General features: G+C 42.3%; 1 protein-coding gene across 1 annotated transcript in view; it reads right to left on the bottom strand.

Annotated features, from left to right (window-relative positions):
- map3k5 (mitogen-activated protein kinase kinase kinase 5) overlaps positions 1-17,631 on the bottom strand; it is a 193,990-nt gene that overhangs the window by 69,081 nt on the left and 107,278 nt on the right. Inside the window, exons 13-17 of the mRNA XM_085997514.1 lie at positions 16,437-16,532; positions 15,084-15,165; positions 5,294-5,427; positions 2,986-3,113; positions 1,051-1,187 (exon numbers count right to left, since the gene is read on the bottom strand). Of these exons, the coding sequence (XP_085853640.1) occupies positions 1,051-1,187; positions 2,986-3,113; positions 5,294-5,427; positions 15,084-15,165; positions 16,437-16,532 (577 nt within the window). The remainder of the gene's footprint in view (positions 1-1,050; positions 1,188-2,985; positions 3,114-5,293; positions 5,428-15,083; positions 15,166-16,436; positions 16,533-17,631) is intronic.

The raw sequence follows: 17,631 nt of genomic DNA, 5'->3' as shown, positions 1-17,631 counted from the left end.
TAAAAGTATACAGAATCAGATAATCTGCAAAGTTGTCCATCATAGGAACATAGGAACTGGAGTCGGCCATTCAGCCCCTTGGGCCCGCTCCACCATTCAATGAGATCATGGCTGATCTGTACCTCAACTCCATTTACCCGCCTTAGCTCCAGGTCGCTGGATGCCCTTATCTAACAAAAATCTATCTCTCTCTGTCTTGAAAGCTCCATTTGACCCAGCATCCACAGCCTTCTGGGGAAAGAGTTGCAGATTTCTACTACCCTTTGTGTTTCCTTATTTTCCTCCTAAATGGCCTCGCTCTAATTTTAAGATTATACCCCCTTCGTTCTTAATTCCCTTGTAATGATATCAGCAAATAGTGATGGTATTTGCCTGTTTGATTATGATGCCTTACCAGCATATTTGCCTGCTTGATTATTTATGCCTGACCAGCAGAGGGCATGTGAGAGAGGCAGTTTAGTTTAGTTTTAGTTTAGTTTTAGATGGATCTCTAAGATGGTGTCTCCTGTAATGCTGTTAACTGAGTTGAACATACTTTAGATAAAAAGACAAGCTCTTTCATGAATGTGTCGTCATTGAACCCACATACAAATCAATACATCCCTCACCACAGGAAATTGTGTCTCTGTATCTACCCCAGTGAATCCTTTTAACATTTTACTCTTCTGTCTCTACACTTCCTCAAAAAATGTGCCTCAAGAGCCTCAGAAAAACACTCCCTGCTCCACCACCATGAATGTTTCCACTTCCCCCACTAGGGCATCTTTGAGTGAGAATGCCAATTTTGGGTGGCTCTTGTACTGTAGGCTTCTGCCTACTGGGAAAATTTCTGTGACTCTCCAAACTAATGTCACATAGAAACTTGAACAATATGGGTTACATTCAATCCCAGAAGTGAATGAGATTGTGCTAACCAACTGTACCCACCTGCCCCTCTCCCAGTTAAGAAACAAACTGCACCATCATGAGGAATAACTCTACATTCAAAACTGGAAATAATGCAAATATTCAGGATGAAAATTTAGTTATTGCTCTTTGGTCATACCATACCTTTATATCTCGATGTGCTATTTGATTGTCATGAAGGTATTTCAATCCTTCCAGGATCTGTTTGGTATAAAATCCAATGGTCTGTTCATTATCCTTCAAGGGGCCCCATTTGGATCGTAAGAGGGCAGAAAGGCTGCCTGTTCATTTACACATATATATATAAAAACAACACATCAGTAAAAATGGTCACATAATTGAGACAAACATCATGGGGTTAAATTTCCGTGGGGGTTCTCCCAATCATCCACCGTAACTTGAACGCAAGATCTGCGGAAACCCCGGAAAAAATGGTGTAAAGGTTGCTTACGCTGTTTCTTCAAGGTTTCAGCAAATTTTCAACTGAAGTTACAACAGACAATCAGGAGAACGCCTGTGGAAATTAATGGCGCACACTTCAATTCTTCCAGATTATGCACCAAATATAATAAGTATGGCACTCTAGAAGGATCAGAAAGCTATTTTCTGTAAGCTTCAGCCAGTAATTCAAACTAAAAGGCATTAATGCAAATAAAGAGAAATAAATGCATTTATGTATTCTGCCTGGTCACATCCTCAAGATGTTCCAAAATGCTTCACAACCATTTAAATACTTTTGAAGTGTGGTCACTCTTGTTTTGTTGGTAAGCATAGCAGCTAGTTTGCACACAGCAAGGCCTAATAAACAGCTGAATGCCCAGTTAATCTATATTAAGTAGCGTTACTTGAGGGAAGAATGTTAGGCAGGACTCCAAGAGAACGCCCTGCTCTTCTTCAAATACGCCAAGGAATCTTTAAGTTTAAAAGAAAGAAAGACTTGCATTTCTATAACGCCTTTTACCACTACCGGATGTCTCAAAGTGCTTTACAGCCAATTAAGTACCTTTGATGTGGAATCACTGTTGCAATGTGGGAAACGCGGCAGCCAATTTGCACACAGCAAGGTCCCACAAACAGCAATGTGATAATGACCAGATAATCTGTTTAAGTGATGTTGGTTGAGGGATAAATATTGGCCAGGACACTGGGGATAACTCCCCTGCTCTTCTTTGAAATATTGTCATGGGATTTTTTACGTCCACCTGACAGAGCAGACAGGACCTCGGTTTAACATCTCATCCGAAAGACGGCACCTCCGACAATGCAGCACTCCCTCAGCATTGCACTGGAGTGGCAACCTAGCTTTATGTGCTCAAGTAGGACCTGAAACCACAACCTTCTGACTCAGAGGCAAGTGTGCTACCAACTGAGCCACAGCTGACAATGTTTATCAGAGTAGGAAGACAGGGCCCATCAACAGTACAGCACTCACTCAGTACCGCACTGAAATGTCCACCTAGATTCCATGACCTCTCTGACGAAAGGTCATCTACCTGAAAGGGCAGTTGTTTCTCTCTCCACAGATGCTGCCTGACCTGCTGAGTATTTCCAGCATTTTCTGTTTTTATTTCAGATTTCCAGCACCCGCAGTATTTTTCTTTTGTTTTACATGCTCAAGTTCTGGAGTGGGACCTGGAACCCACAAGCTTCTGACTCAGAGGCAAGAGTTCTACCAACTGAGCCTAGCTGACAGAACTGTACTAACCAGAATTCATTGTTGATTTCTAAATGGATACAAACATGAACCATTTTTAAACTCGAGTCAAATACATACCAACCTAAAGTACACATGTGAGCGGTCACAAAAGTTTACTACATAGTTGTCACAAGTCAAAACAGAAGCCATTTCCTATCAAAAAAGTACCGTTAAGATTATTTCTTCAACTATTATGTTTTAAAATGTTACATAGAAATTAGCCTTTAATGCTTCATTCGCCTCGGAACAACTTTAATTTAAATTAATTCAATTTAATAATTCATGTTCTTTTGTGCACATGCAAAACTTTCCTAAAACTCAGGATCTCTCTAGTGATCTGTGGTTCAGAACACTCGATTTTAACTGAATATAAACAAACATACCTCCAGGAACTTGCTCCATAAAGATCTTAATGAAACCATTTTCACTAATAGAGCCCAGGTACTGCACGATGTTCTTGTGCTTGAGGTGCTTATGAAGGGCAATTTCTTCATGGAGGGGTTGGGAATACCTGCAAACATTTTGACAGAAACACAGCAGGTCAGTCACTTAATAACAGTAACCATAAATAAACATTTTCTCACCTCATTTGTAAGTTTTCAAAAAAAAAGATTGGGGTAGAATAATGTATACATAGAAACAGAGCCCAGGGTAGTTCACGGAATTTTATTCAGTTTAAAAAAAAAAGCACCTTTTCACCAGTGTATTTTGATCCCATGTTTTTAAGTGGGTTGTCTCATCAAGGAGTTGTAAATTTGAAACCCGTAGCTGTCAGCATTGATCTTTGAGGCATGAGGCCTTTGGTGAGAATACCACAGTAGAAGGATTATCTCAAATTTGTGGTCTCAGTATTGTCAGCGTAGCAGCTTTGCTCAAAATGTTATTAGCTGGTCAAGTTTTAGCGAGGAAATGATTGTTTTAGGGACTTATTAAATCTGCTTGGCCATCAATACAGTGTTGATCAGATCTCTAGACAACCCTTCAGTGTACCACTCTGTGCTACCACTGAGTCAAGGTGTCAGCACTCTCACCTCAGCACCAGAAAATCATGGGTTCAAGTCCCACTCCAGAGACTTGAGCACATAATCCAGGCTGATACTTCAGTGCAGTACTGAGGGAGTGCAGCACTGAGGGAGTGCAGCACTGTTCGAGGTGCCGTCTATCGACGAGACATAAAACCAAGTCCTGTCTGCCCTGATGTAAAAGATCCCATGGCTCTTTTAGAAAAAGAGTAGGGAGTTCTCCCGGTGTCCTTGGCAATGTTTATTCCTCAATCAACATCGTAAAAACAGATTATCTGGTCAATATCTCACTGCTGTTTGTGGGACTTTGCTGTTTGAAATTTGGCTGCTGCGTTTCCCTACATTACAACAATTGCTATATTTCAAATGTACTTAATTGGCTGCTAAGTGCTTTGAGTCATCCTGATGTTGTGAAAGGCTCTATATAGATAAGTTCCTTCCTTTCTTTCTTTCCAAGCTGGATTCAGCACCATCACTGAAAAGCTAGCAGCATTGGTGATAAATTATTGTTAGCATCCCAGGTCAGCCGTAGCATAGCTCGAAGTACAGTTTAGCTCGCTTTGCTCTGTCCAACAATGGGGTATATTTTCGTCTTCAGTGTCTGGGTGGAAAGCATCAACCGAACGCAGGACAGAAAGAAAAACTGGGCGTGGCGGGTGGGCTGCTCCACCGTAATGGAGTCCGCCTGATTTAATTTTCATTTAAATTAACAGAACGAAAACCAGGTGGGCTCTGTTACAGTCCCGTGACCCTCCCTCCCAATTATCCGTTCTGTACCATGCCAAATCAATGCTTTACACCATGGCACTGAAGATCTGAAAATCCACCCCAATGTGCATCAGACTCAACCTTGGAAGGGCATCCCTTACTGCACCACTAAGAACAGGAAACTTTGTGATATCCGGCAGCGACGGGACCAGCGTGTTGCCGAGCTATCAAAACTGCCGGACATACAAAGTTAATGTTGAAGCATACGGAGGTTTTCATCTCCGTATCTGACAACAAACAATGTTGCTTAGCAACAGCTTCTAAAGACTCGGCTGCAGCTGCAAGCGTCTCTAGCTGAAGCTGTTGCTATAGCTACAGACCTTGCAGTGGCTGACTGGGGGAAAAAAAAGAACGAGATCTAAAAAAACTTACAGAAAACGGCTCCTGATTTTTGCCGTTAGATCGAGTATTCCGGACATACAACCTCTGGATAAACCAAAGTTTCCTGAACATTTTCCTTTTCCTAACACATACCATCCTGCAGCCTAAGTGAGTGGCAAATTAGTGCCAATTAGGGGCACTTTTGTGCGGTGGGCCCATTCCGCTATGAGCAGGAGGCACTGACCAAACTCATTTCACGCATGACCGTCACAGCCAGCAAACAAAAGAGGTTTTCACCCCATAAATCTGGGGAGAATTTGAAACCACGGCAGCATCCAGTACCTCTGAGATTTTAAAAAACATAGTACTTTCATCCTCAGATCTTGCTGCTAATGGCATTACTCAGCATATCTGCTGTCAAAAAAATAGCAGTGGTTACCAAGCGCTCGATCATTTGGATTCTGCATACTATAACCTGAGAATTCCTAGGCTGAAAAACAATCTCATGTCACATTATCCTTCATGCGTGCAGTTTTCGTGGACAATTGTTTACTCTCTCAAGGCACTCACAGTTACTTGCCTGCTGTCCCTTTCCGGGATTTCTTTGATGGCAATTCTGACCTGATTGCTAAGGTCTCTACCTGCATAGACAATTCCAAATGTCCCTTTACCCAGTACAACCTTTTCACCATTCTCATCATATTCATAATCGTACTGTAAGGCACAAAAACAGAAAAAAGTGAGTGTTCAAATTACAGTTTCCACTGAGTTTACTTTTTGCTGTTTGGAATTTTACATTGCTTCTACAGTTTAATAAATCTAAATATTAATAATCTTGGTGTATATCGCATACTTCTTGTATACATTAACTTACCTCCTGTGTTGTGCTTTGGTAATTGGAAAATTTGTATGTCAACATGTCACAATGGGAAAACACTATATAAACATCTCAACCAGCAAAAATCCCAAAATGACATTTAATAACAATCATATTTGACTTACTGGGGTTGATTCTGACTTTTGGGAACCAATCTGTGGAGTGTGCTGGCTGGCAGCTCATTCCGGCGGCGAAGTGGTGGCTGCGATTTTGAGGTCCCGGCCTCACCTGAATTTGGCAGACGAGCTGCAGACACCAAACAGACGTCTTGATGCAGCTCGCCGCTCTTCGACTTCAGGAATGTCGGCCGGCTGAAACGCCGGCAGAGGCCGACAGGAAGGTGCTGGGAGGGGAATGGGCCTTGATGCCGAGGCGAGGCAAGGCTGAGCCAGCCATGGCTCACAGTGTTTTTGTGCAGCCAGCACTCCTGTTCCATCCAGTTCCACAAAAACAAGTCAATTTTCAATATTTTTCCAGTCATTTCCTGATCAGACGTCCAGTACATATGGGTGAAGAGTTTGCATTGCAAGCTCCGCCCACATCATTTAAAATGGAATTAAAAGTGAATTTGGGTCCAAACTACGTAATTATGACCCCGATTGGCTAGGAAAGAGGCTTACCATTTGTTTCAGGCAGACACTTCGGCCCCCAGTGCTAAGCTTCTCTGAATGTTACCGCAGGCCAATTGTTGGGGTTAACGGGCTGACCCCCACCTTCAGACCTTTACCGCCTTTTAACACTGATTTTCTCAAGTGACAATCGACCCCAGTCACACAATCTAGGCTGATAATGACTGAGAATGTGTGCCAAAAATACATAACTGGTCAACCCACACAGGAGATTATTAGAGAAGATTAAGGGGGAGAATAGCAAAGTGGATAAAAAAAATGGTTTGAAGGGTATAGTAGCAGTTAAGAACAGTTTTTGAGAGTGGTTGGAAGTGGGTAGCGGTTTCCCCAGAGAGTTCAGTTCTGTGCCACTTCTGTTCACTGTGTACATTAATTACTTGACTATAGGCCTAGAGGAGGTGGTCAAAATTTGCAAAAGACATCAAAATAGGAGTACAGTAGTTAATTCTTAAAAAGACCAAAGGAAACTGCAAAGGGATATCAATCAAATGGGGGACTGGGCTAAAAAGTGGCAGACGGAATTCAATGTCAGTAAGTGTGAGGTGATTCATTTTGGTAAAAAACAGAATGGAAGTAGCCTCGGTGCTGTGGAAGAGCTGAGGGATTTGGGAGTACAGGTTCACGGAAATTAAAAACAGCAGCTCAGGTTAAGAAGGCTGTAAAAAAAACTCATGGAATTCTAGGTTTTATCAGAGGTGTAGAATATAAAAGCCAAGAGGTAATGATGATCAGTTAAGAGTATCGTGTATAGTCCTGAACTCCACACTCGAGGAAGGATATTGAGACTTTAGAGAGGGTACTTGCAGATTCACGAGAATGTTGCCTGGTATGAAGAAATATAAATATGATGAAGAAATACTTGAAAAATTGGGGCTTTTTACGTTAGAACAATGCAGATTATGGGGAATTACGATAGAAGTGTTTAAAATTAAGAAAGAATGCAACAGGGTAGATAGAAGCAGACAGTTTTCAACACTTGAGGGGCCTAGAATGAGGGGCTATAGATACAAGATTAAATGTAAGAGATTTAGAACAGAGAGCAAGGCAAACTTCTTTACACAATTGTGAGGCTGTGGAATGGACAATGATAAATTGAAACATATAAAATTCTGACAGGGCTAAACAGACTGGATGCAGGGAGGATGTTTCCCCTGGCTGGGTGTTCTAGAACGAGGGGTCACAGTCTCGGGATACGGGGTAGGACATTTAGGACTGAGACGAGGAGAAATTTCTTCACTCAGAGGTTGGTGAACCTGTGGAATTCTCTGCCACAGAAGGCTGTGGAGGCCAAGTCACTGAATATATTTAAGAAGGAGATAGGTAGATTTCTAGACACAAAAGGCATCAAGGGGTATGGGGAGAGAGCGGGAATATGGTATTGAGATAGAGGATCAGCCATGATCATATTGAATGGCGGAGCAGGCTCGAAGGGCCGAATGGCCTACTCCTGCTCCTATTTTTCTATGTTTCTATGTAGTTTGGACAGCTAAAAATGCTGCTTTCTCATATTCCAAATCATAAAGTATCATCAAAAACCCACAGGAAGATAAACAGATTAAGTAACTTTGAACACATATGAAAACAAAACAATTAAAAGAAAACAACACCCCACAGGTAACGACTCTCAGTGAATTGTGCAAATGTCAGGAAAGGAGCTTCGACCAAACTGAGGGTGGGAGCACTTACTTTAACAAATTCCACAATCAGCTGATGGAAAGCCCACTGATTGAGGAGTTGCAACAAGACAACATAAAAAATTCTCAATCAGATGTTTATCATTTGTAGACCTAAAACGCATGAATTAATTTTTAAATTACCTACAAAATCTGTCACCACAGATCCTGATGCAAAAACTCAAACAGCAGGATAACAAATCCGAGGGCTGATCAAGAGCACATAATGTGCACGGCTGCATCAGGCTCAACTCCATTCTGTTCAAGATCCTGCAACAAAATTCTATAGAAGATCTACATCGTCCCAGCAAACCTTAAAGAATGAAAGCTGACAGAAAGTAACAACGTGCATCTACAAAGTTCAATGGGGAGGGGTGAAGAAGGTAGTTGAGAGAGACCATCATGACATCCTCCAGGACCGTCCCGTCATCAGACTCTCAGGGATAAGGTGTAGAAATTAATATAAAATGTATTTGGAATTCTGTTCTGGCCAATATTTGGAAAAGAGAAAATACTTTATCAATGAGCCCAACCTCAATTTATACTGGCTGACATCCAGATCAGCACAAAATCTAACCCCAGACGCATGTCTGCTCTCTGCTGTGCTTATTCAAAAAGATACAATTCAGGCAATTTATAGTAACAACAGAATTCCAGTTTTTGGGCAAATCCAACCTCGCTGAACCAATAATACAAAAGCAAAATACTGTCTCTCCACAGATGCTGCCTGACCTGCTGAGTATTTCCAGCATTTTCTGTTTTCATCTCACTGAACCACTATTTAGTCTGCATCAATCTGCAACAATTCAGCTGTATTACATTGTTTTGTTTGGGGCTGGTTCTTTAAACAACCCTGTTTAAGTTTGAAAGAAAAATGATTACAAATGCGCGTGATATGAATGGCGTTACTGGTGAGCGGTTAAATGGCTCTCAGACATCACCCATTATCGGCAGCATATTTGGAAAGTACAGGCTAAGATCGAGTCCAGTACAAGTGACAGAGGTTGAGTAAATGGTAACAATGTGCAAGAAGAACCAATGCTTTGTTTGAAACAATCAAAAATTGAGAACATTTGCTTACTTTAGTTACATGTACCATTCAGTATGGATTATGCACTAAAAAAGTGAACAAAAACAAAGGACATAAATTTAGGAAAATGTATCGGAGCTACAACAACAGCAGGAGCTCAGGAGAGCGAGAGTTCGGAGCTACTAAAACAGCGGGAGCCCAGGTGAGCGAGAGTTCGGAGCTAGAAAAACAGCGGGAACCCAGGTTAACGAGAGTTCGAAGCTACTAAAACAGCGGGAGCCCAGGTGAGCGAGAGTTCAGAGCTACAAAAACAGCGGGAGCTCAGGAGAGCGAGAGTTCGGAGCTACAGAAACAGCAGGAGCCCAGGTAAGCGAGAGTTCGGAGCTACTAAAACAGCCGGAGCCCAGGTGAGCGAGAGTTCAGAGCTACTAAAACAACGGGAGCCCAGGTGAGCAAGAGTTCAGAGCTACTAAAACAGCGGGAGCTCAGGTGAGCGAGAGTTCGGAGCTACTAAAACAGCGGGAGCCCAGGAGAGAGCGAGAGTTCGGAGCTACTAAAACAGCGGGAGCCCAGGAGAGAGCGGCTACAACGGACCGGTGAGTGTAAAGAAGTAAAAAGTAATCGAAGTGTGATGTCACCAGAAAGCAGGTAAGTGATTGGTTGGTGAGTATTTCCATATTTCTCGCTTTTTTCCCCCAAACTTGGGCGTCTAAATTTAAGTGCCTTGGTGTAGATTAAAAGATATACGTGTTCCAAATTTTAAAACGAATTAATTAATTAATTGAGATGGGAGACCAGACAATGTGTTGTTGTTGTTGCATGCGGGAGCTGGTGGACACCATTGAGGTCCAAGGCGACCACATCTGCAGCAAATGTTGGCTGCTCGAGGAACTTCGGCTCAGAGTTGATGAGCTGGAGTCAGAGATTCAGACACTGTGACACATTAGAGACGGGGAGCATTACCTGGACACTAAGTTCCAGGAGGTAGTCACACCCACTTGAGTAATTACTTCCAATTTGGCCCATGGTCAGGGACAGGAGGGTGTGACTACAAGCGAGGCAGGTATTGGGATCCAGGAGGTAGTGATGGAGGAGCCTCAGCCCTTGGCCTTGTTTAACAAGTACGAGATTCTTGCTCCCTGTGTGGACGAGGGCAGGGACTGCAGGGAGGATGAGCAATCTGACCACAGCACCGTGGTACAGGGAGCCAGTCAAGTGGGGTGAGTAAAAAGAAATGTTGTAGTGATAGGGGATAGTATAGTTACGGGGATAGACACTGTTCTCTGCAGCCGAGAGCGTGAGTCCCGAAGGCTGTGTTGCCTGCCCGGTGCCAGGGTTAAGGACATCTCCTCTGGGCTGGAGAGAAAGTGGGAGGGGGAGGATCCAGTTGTCATGGTCCACATAGGCACCAAAGACATAGGTAGGACAAAGAAAGAGGTGCTGCAGAGAGAGTATGAGCAGCTAGGGGCCAAGTTAAAAAACAGAACCACCTGAGCCATGAGCGAATTTGCATAGGGTAAATAAGATCAGAGAAATGAACGAGTGGCTCAAAGACTGGTGTGGGAGAAATGGGTTTCGATTTGTGGGGCACTGGCACCAGTACTGGGGTAAGAGGGAGCTGTTCCGTTTGGATGGGCTTCACTTGACCCATGCTGGGGCTAGAGTCCTGGTGAATTGAATAACTAGGGCTGTAGGGAGGGCTTTAAGCTAAATAGTGGGGGGAAGGATCCAGGTGAGCGGGAATTTAAAAAGTCAATAAGAAATGAGAAAGCAATAGAGCAGGACAGAGATGGGGGAAATAATAACCAGAGTGTGACAGGAAGGGACAGAATGTTTAAAAATAAGAGTGCAACAGAAAATGGGGCCAAAACAAGGAGGAATGGTAAAAAGACAAAGTTAAAAGCTCTATATCTGAATGCACGCAACATTCGTAACAAGATATATGAGTTGACGGCACAAATAGATACAAATGGGTATGATCTGATCGCCATTACAGAGACGTGGTTGCAAGGTGATCAGGGCTGGGAACTGCATATTCCAGGGTATTTGACAATTCGGAAGGATAGACAGAAAGGAAAGGGAGGTGTGTTGGCTTTGATGGTAAAGGATGGGATCAGTGCAGTGGCGGTTTGGGTGGAGATAACTAATAATTAAGGGAAAAAGTATCTGGTGGGCATAGTCTACAGGCCCCCGAACAGTAGCAATACTGTTGGACAGAGTATAAATCAACAAATAATGGAGGGCTGTAAAAAAGGTACGGTAATAATCATGGGTGATTTTAATCTCCATATTGATTGGACAAATCAAATTGGCCATGGTAGCCTTGAGGAGGACTTCACAGAGTGCATCCAGGATGGTTTCCCAGACAGTATGTAATAGAACCAACCAGGGAGCAGGCTATCTTGGATCTGGTACTATGTAATGAGACAGAATTAATAAATGATCTCATAGTAAAGGATCCTCTAGGAAAGAGTGATCATACACATGGTTGAATTTCAAATTCAGTTGGAGGGTGAGAAAGTTGTCTCTCAAACCAGTGTCCTGATCTTAAACAAAGGCAATTTACAATGGCATGAGGGCAGAACTGGCTAAAGTGGACTGGAAACATAAATTAAAGGGTAAGATAGTTGAAATGCAGTGGCGGACATTAAAGGAGATATTTCATAACTCTCAACAAAAATATATTCCAGTGAGAAAGAAAGATTTTAAGAGAAGGGAGCACCATCCATGGCTAACTAAGGAAGTAAAGGATGGTATCAAATTGAAAAGAAGGCATACAATGTTGCCAAGATTGGTGGGAAACCAGAGGATTGGGAATTTTTTTTAAACTAGCAAAGGATGACTAAAAAAAGAGATGAATTATGAGAGTAAACTGGCAAGAAACATTAAAACAGATAGTAAGAGCTTCTACAGGTATATAAAAAGGAAGAGGATAGCTAAAGTAAACGTTGGTCCCTTAGAGGATGAGACTGGGGAATTAATAATGGGGAACGGGGAAATGGCAGAGACTCTGAACAAATATTTTGTATCTGTCTTCACGGTAGAAGACACTAACAACATCCCATTAATGGATAATCAAGGGGCCACAGGGAGGGGGGAACTAATGACAATTACTATCACGAAGGAAAAAGTACTTGGCAAAATAATGGGACTAAAAGACGACAAGTCCCCTGGGTCAGATGGCCTGCATCCCAGGGTCTTCAAAGAAGTGGCTGCAGAGATAGTGGATGCATTGGTTGCAATATACCAAAATTCCCTGGACTCTGGAGAGGTCCCAGCAGATTGGAAAACCGCAAATGTAACACCCCTATTTAAGAAAGAAGGGAGACAGAAAGCAGGAAACTATAGACCAGTTAGCCTAACATCTTTCGTTGGGAAAAGACGGGAGTCCTTCATAAGGAAGCAGTAGCAGGGCGTTTGAAAAATCATAATACTGTATAATCGAGCAGAGTCAGCATGGTTTTATGAAAGGGAAATCATGTTTAACAAATTTGCTGGAGTTCTTTGAGGAGGTAACGAGCAGGGTGGACAAAGGTGAACCAGTGGATATGGTGTATTCCGATTTCCAGAAGGCATTCGATAAGGTGCCACATAAAAGGTTACTGCATAAGATAAGAGCTCACGGAGTTGGGGGTAATATATTAGCATGGACAGAGAATTGGCTAACTAACAGAAAGCAGAGAGTCGGGATAAATGGGTCATTTTCCGGTTGGCAAACGGTAACTAATGGGGTGCCACAGGGATCGGTGCTGGGGCCTCAACTATTTACAATCTACACTAATGACTTGGATGAAGGGACCGAGTGTAATGTAGCCAAGTTTGCGGATGATACAAAGATGGGTGGGAAAGCAAGTTGTGCAGAGGACGCAAAGAATCTGCAAAGGGATATAGACAGGCTAAGTGAGTGGGTAAACATTTGGCAGATGGAGTATTATGTGGGAAAGTGCGAGGTTATACACTTTGGCAGGAAAAATAAAAGTGCAAATTATTATTTAAATGGAGAGAGATTACAAAATGCTACAGTTCAGAGGGACCTGGGGGTCCTTGAGAAACACAAAAAGTTAGCATGCAGGTACAGCAAGTAATCAAAAAGGCAAATGGAATGTTGGCCTTTATTTCAAAGGGGTTGGAGTATAAAAGCAGGGAAGTCCTGCTACAACTGTACAGGGTATTGGTGAGACCACACCTTGAGTACTGCGTACAGTTTTGGTCACCTTATTTAAGGAAGGGTATACTTGCATTGGAGGCAGTTCAGAGATGATTCACTAGGTTAATTCCAGAGATGAGGGGGTTGACTTATGAGGAAAGGTTGAGCAGGCTGGGCCTATACTCATTGGCATTTAGAAGAATGAGAGGTGATCTTATTGAAACATATGATACTGAGGGGGCTCGACAAGGTAGATGCAAAGAGGATGTTTCCCCTCGTGGGGAAATCTAGAACGTGGAGGCACTGTTTTAGAATAAAGGGTCGCCCTTTTAGAACCGAGATGAGGAGGAATTTCTTCTCTCAGAGGGTCGTAAATCTGTGGAATTCTCTGCCCCAGAGAGCTGTGGAGGCTGGGTCATTAAATAGATTTAAGGTGGAGATAGACAATTTTTTGCAAGATAAGGGAGTGAAGGGTTATGGGGAGCGGGCAGGGAAGTGGCTTTGAGCCCTAGATCAGCCATGATCTTATTGAATAGCGGAGCAGGCTCGAGGGGCCAAGTGGCCTATTCCTGCTCCTATTTTTTATGTTCTTATGTGATACCCAAAAACTGAGACAATGTGAATGAAGTTAATTTGAAAAATTAATAATACGAAGAAGCATCTCTCTACAGTTTTGATCAAGGTTTGAACCAGAGCCAGTATTATCCTCTAATCAACTCTTTTCATGAACAAATCCCTCTATTGTCAGGCAGTACTAGTCTCACATTCTAAAACCATCCAGCCTGTTGCAGTTGACCTGCTTACATCCCTGAACAAAATCTTGAAATCTTGTGTTGTTTTAACAAATTTGTACTGTCTTGCAATTATCAAAGTTAACCCATTTAAAAGAGGTTTGCTTTACAACAGAAAATATGGAAATGAGACAGAAATAAATTGTACGGTTGAAAAGGAAAAAATTGCAGGGCTATGGGGAAAGAGCTGGGAGTGGGACTAATTGGATGGCTTCACTCTTAAACCGCCCACGACAGGCGGGGAGATGAGAAAGTAAAATGCGCGGAACGCGACCACCCCATTCCGCCGCCTATCGGGGAGTCAGAGTATCCTGCCATGAAAAAGCGGGATGCTTATTAACATATTTAAATAGGGCTCTTATTGGGAGCCGGATTTGAAGTTAACTGGTGCTGCACGGGAAACCCGGCAGTGAAACGGAGACGGGAGCTGCCAGCTCCCCAAGGCCAAGTGCCTTTCTCAGCACTGCTTGTAGTCCAGGAGGAGCAGCAGTGCTTCCCTCACACCCTTCAATGGAAGCCTTCGGCCTCCCCCAGTCCCAATATCCAGCCTTCACACCCGCTGCTTCCCCCCCCACTCCAGCCCCAATCTCCAGCGCCCCTCAGCCACGATTGCCAGCCTCCAACCCCCACCACCAGCCCTGATCTCCAGCCTCTCCCCAGCCCTCCCAATTGTCAGCCTGCCTCGCGCCCTCCAGCCCCGATTTCCTGCCTTCCCCCAGCCCTCCCAATTGCAGGCCTCTTGCCCACTCCAGGTTACCGACCACCCACCAACTCCTGATTGCCAGCGACTGTTCCCAAGTGTCACCAGCTGCGGCTTGCTGCCGCTAGTGTTCCCTTCTTCCTGCCCACTGGCCAGGCTGTCTACTTGGCCAGCTGCCAGGTGGAGCTACACTCTGTGAATGAGGCCTTGCCATTAAGATCAGCAGGACCTCCGCGTCCCTGGCCTTTCCGGATTCTTTGGCCATTTTTGTCCGCATCCTCCCAGTGAATATCGGGGCCGATAGCTTTCAAAGAGGCAGTCAGGCACGATGAGCCGAATGGCCTCCTTCTGTGCTGTATGATTTTATGAAAAACCAACGATCAGCACATCTATACAATCAAAGCAATAACATTTTCAAGTTATCGACCTGAAACGTTAACTGTTTCTCTTTCCACAAATGCTGTCTGACCTGCTGAGTATTTCCAGCATTTTCTGTTTTTATTTAATAATATTTTTGCCTTACCTCCAACGCGTCTCCCTCAGAGTCTGCTTCCTCTGCACCCTTTCCTACCTCGTCTGTTATAGAATTCACCATTTCACAAAATCTGAAAGCCAACATTTGCACCACTGAAATTAACTTTCAATGAACTTACATGACTAACATTACTAGTGTTTGATTTGTACTTCTTTACTTTTACGAGTTAAACTGTACTTTCAATTACGCCCAAATCTATTATTCTGTAAAAATAAATCCTGTGTGGCAATATTGACACACCACACTGCAATTTACATCCTATACATTTCATTACGTATCCCATCGTACTGGAAACAATATACCATAAAACTAATTATTCCAAAGAACAGCAGGTAAAAATGTTACAGGAACCAAATAAATTTCCTATAAGTAAAATATTTCTTGCAATGGAAACGAACAGTGCTATACTCAGATGTACCTAAATGTGCATGCTCGATGATGCTGGAATGAAACAGCATTGTGTTAGGAGTGATAGTACACTTCTCTTTACATTCTCAGCCAACTCATCATTAAGAAGTGACGATTTTAATGCCTTGGTAAAATTTTATACACAGTTCTCTCCCAATTAAACAGTGCAAAAAGAAAACAATTATTATTTACTGAGGAAACTTGGCCAGCATTGTTAAAAATGGCAGGCAAGCAAATGTAATTCAAAATTATTTTTGATCTCATGAAAATTTTAAATACTTTGACACCATTGGTCTTTGGATTTTATTGTAAAGCAATCTCTATGGTTTTTCCATATAATTTCTCAGAAGGATTTAACTGCAGATTCTGCCAAGTAACCAACAACAAATTATTCATCAGATTCTCCTCCAAAGATTCTTAATCTTGAATGGATTAAGCTGGGAATGTAATTAAAATAGAAGCTTTAAAAAAAATTTAGATTAACAAAACCACTTTCGTTTTTACATTCTGAGCAATGGCACTACAATTTAGGTTAAATCTAGACACACCACAATGGCTCACTCATGCATTTAAGAGAAAGAACCACAAAAGTACCAAGCCAATGAAAGCATCAACTCTCTGAAAACTAGAATTGTGCTTTGCACAAAAATATAATTGGTGAGTCCTAATGGCACAGCACATTGTAAAAATACACGACATCATGCTTATGAGCACTGAGATCACTCCTCAGCAATTCCCCACAGCATAAGCAAGATTGGTTATCTCGGCAAAGGTGGGGGGGGGGGGCGGGGAGGTGACATCAGATGAGTCAGGTACACACCCACAACTAATTATTTGATTACAGTTGGCATTATTGACTATAATTTGTACATCGTGCTTTGTAGACAAGGATTTGCAGACTTCATAGAATTGTGATTGTCAGAATATACATACCTCTTGCAGTGAAGCTCTGTGCAAAAATATATCTGAAAGTCATCTGTATTGTGCAGAACATACAAGAAGCAACAACGTTCGTCATATTTTGAAACACTGAAATATCAAAAAAGAGCAATTTTAAGGCTAGCAATCCTACTCCACACACTTTATCAATAGTTCACAATTCAGTTTATAATTTTTCCAAAATCTCCAGTACATAACACAAGTAAACATTTTGGAGAACAGATCACATGCAAATGAACCTACTTACACTACACTCACATTCACACTTTAACTCCTCTTCGCTAGTTCACACCGTGCTCATCACCCACTCCCTGTTAACTCATTCATTACAAAAATGTTGTTCAGTATTACTCTCTTTCAGTTTCTTCTCCCAGCCCATATGCTATTTTAGAGGTGCAAACGGCAGCAAGTGGAGGGAAGTGCAATTAAAACACTAAACCAAAAATTGAAAACTTACAATCTTTCTGTGGGAGGAGGCAGCACTAAATCTAATTTTTATATACATGACTGCTACCAAGTGAACTGTCAATTCATCTACTACCATTATTAGTTTAGAAGCTTGTATCAGATTTGGTAAAATTATTGATTTTGGTTTCTTTTCGCCTTTAATCCTCGTCAAGATTATTCAGAAAGATTGTAAAACGTTGACAGATATTGCAAAGATTGAAGCAAAACAACCCACTAGTCACTTCTCCCTAGCTTAAACATCTATGAACTAAGCAGCATTTGATCCATTTTTATCACTTCTGTCCTTACTCCGTGCACATTTGCCATTAGTCTCTTGTAAGGTATTTTGTCAAATACAGTTCTGAAAATCAAAGAGGAGTGTACCAGATTGTTCTCAGATTCAAAAAGGAAAACTCAGTAAATTGTAAGGCATGATGTGTTTCTCAAAAACCTACAATAGTTTTCACTTGGAAGCTTGTATCAGTTTTGGTAAAATTATCGATTTTTCCTTGACTATTAACTATAAGGTTTTCAGATGATACAAAACTTGGCAAAGTAGTAGATCATGATGAGGATATTTATAAGTCTCAGGCTAACAGACAGGATAGGGAAATGGGCAGAAGCATGGCAGATGGAGTTCAATGCGGAGAAGTGTGAAGTGATGCACTTTGGGAGGACTAATATGGAAAGACGGTATACTATAAATGGCACGATTTTGAAAAGTGTAGATAAGCAGAGAGAC

Source organism: Somniosus microcephalus, chromosome 9 (assembly GCF_052327205.1).
Source record: "Somniosus microcephalus isolate GS21.2 chromosome 9, FLI_Smic_1.0, whole genome shotgun sequence".
Taxonomy (NCBI): domain Eukaryota; kingdom Metazoa; phylum Chordata; class Chondrichthyes; order Squaliformes; family Somniosidae; genus Somniosus; species Somniosus microcephalus.
Note: the sequence above shows the minus strand (reverse complement) of the source record. Positions and strands in the feature narration are given on the sequence as shown.